The 1,986-nt window shown below is 74.8% G+C and overlaps 1 protein-coding gene across 1 annotated transcript in view; it reads left to right on the plus strand.

Annotated features, from left to right (window-relative positions):
- Positions 1–1,531, plus strand: part of MNEG_15055 (hypothetical protein) — a gene marked incomplete at both ends in the record, with an annotated part of 2,818 nt that extends 1,287 nt beyond the window's left edge. The window contains 2 exons of the mRNA XM_014036474.1: positions 237–1,115; positions 1,490–1,531. Coding sequence (XP_013891928.1) covers positions 237–1,115; positions 1,490–1,531 — 921 coding nt within the window. The remainder of the gene's footprint in view (positions 1–236; positions 1,116–1,489) is intronic.
- Between the last annotated feature and the right edge of the window lie 455 nt (positions 1,532–1,986).

A 1,986-nucleotide genomic window follows, 5' to 3' on the forward strand; every position in this document is an offset into this window, starting at 1 on the left:
GGGTAAAGCGGAATGCGGGCGAGCTTGCTGCAGGCGGCACGGATGCAGCGGCCGCAGCTGAACAGCTGCGGCGCCGCCAACGGCACGAGTCGCGCGTCGCGCGAGAGAGCGAACCGCAGTCCCAAGCGCACAAACCCCAGCAGCGGCAGCATCAGCACCCGCAGCGGGAGCAGCAGCAGCGGCAGCACCTCAATGGCGGCGCGCACGGCGCCGCGCGCCCCCCGCCGCCGCCGCAGCCGCCGCCGCCGCCGCCGCCGAGCCTCAGCCTGTTTGACGGCCCGCCGCCGTCGCTGCGCGACCTGCAGGACGCCCAGAAGGAGCTCAACGCGCTGCTGCTGGGCGCGATCGCCGCGGCGCGCAAGGCGGACACCGAGGGGTGGTTTGAGGTGCAGGTGGACCAGCAGTACGTGCCGGACTACAACGACTGGGTGCCGCGGGACCGGGAGACCTGGCTGCGGCGCATCCAGAAGCGCGTCCACATGAGCATGGTGCGGTCGACGGAGGAGCTGCTGGCGCAGATGCGGGCCTTGGCGGACAACGCGCGGGCGTACAACACGCCGGGCAACGGGGAGTGGGGGTCGGAGGACGTGATCCGCGCGGCGGACGCGGTGCTGCAGGCGGCGGAGGCGGCGCTGCAGCGGATCTCGGCCGCCGCGCTGCCACACGAGCAGGTGATCGCGCACCACTACGCGGCGCAGGCGGCGGCCGACGACTCGCGGCGCGGCAGCAGCAGCGGCGGCGGCGGCGGAGGCGCGCGGCGCGCGGCCACCAGCGGCAGCGGCAGCGGCAGCGACGACGAGTGGGCGGAGCACGACAGCAGCGGCAGCGACGACGAGTGGACCGCGCCCGCGCGCGCTGGCAGCGGCGGCGGCGCCGCAGCGTGGGCGCCCCAGCGGCTCCCGGCTCGGCCTGCGCCCCCGCGCGGGCCGCGACGGCCGCAAGAGCGCCCCACGCGGGTGTACCGCCTCGTGCCCGCGGCGGTGCTGCACGCGGGTCCCACGACGGGGCAGCGCGCCCCCGCAGATTCGCGGGTGGCGAGCGGCCAGCTGCGCGTGACGATGGAGGACTGGATGCCGCCCCCCATGCCCGTGGCCGAGTGGGCGGCCACCCAGGAGGTACGCCCGCAGCAGCAGTCGCACCGGCGGCAGCAGCAGCAGCAGCAGCAGCAGCAGCAGCAGCAGCAGCAGTCCCAGCAGCGGCAGCGGCTGGCACCCCAACAGCAGCAGCGGCCGGCAGACGTGCAAGGCTTGTCGCGAATAGCCACGCAGCTGGCGCTGCTGCAGCAGCGGCGGCAGCCCGCTGCAGGGCCACAGCAGCACCAGCAGCCGGTGCAGTTGCCGGCCCACTTGCCTGCGGCTGCCGGGCCCAGCAGGTTGCAGGGGAACGGGGTCCTCTCAAGCCACAATGTGCAGCGCATGCAGGAGATGCTCTCACTGCTGCAGCGGGCCCGTAGCGACAGCATCGCCGGTGCCGCGCTGGCCGCTCCCAGCGGCGCGGCGGCATCTGGTGCGGCACAGCCACCGCGGGGTGAACCCTATGCACAGGCGATCAGCTCCCTCACCGCAGCGGCAGCTGCGGCAGGCGGCAGCAGCGTGGCTACCGCGGCGGCGGCGCTCGCTCCCGCTCCTGCGCACTCGGGCGGCTGGGGGCCCGGCCGGGCTATGGGCCCTGCAGACGTTGACGCAGCGGTGTGCGCGGTCAAGGCTGGCGCCCGGCTCCCAGCGCCTCAGGCCGCAGCTGCGTTGAGGGCGCTACTCGCGGCGCAGCACGACCAGCGCGGGGTGCCAGCCGGCCTGACGACTGAGGTCATCGGGAAGCTCTTTGCCACAGTGAGCGCAGGGGCGTCTGTGGCGCATGGCCGTGGCACTGCGGAAGGGGCAGGGCCGAGCGCATCCTAGCCAGCAGGCGCGTGTGAGGTCCGCCGCCCTACCTGCTCCCTGCGGCCCGGCGACATGCTCCCTGCGGCCTTGCTTGGTGGGAGCCTGA

This window comes from Monoraphidium neglectum (genome assembly GCF_000611645.1).
Source record: "Monoraphidium neglectum strain SAG 48.87 unplaced genomic scaffold scaffold04988, whole genome shotgun sequence".
NCBI lineage: Eukaryota > Viridiplantae > Chlorophyta > Chlorophyceae > Sphaeropleales > Selenastraceae > Monoraphidium > Monoraphidium neglectum.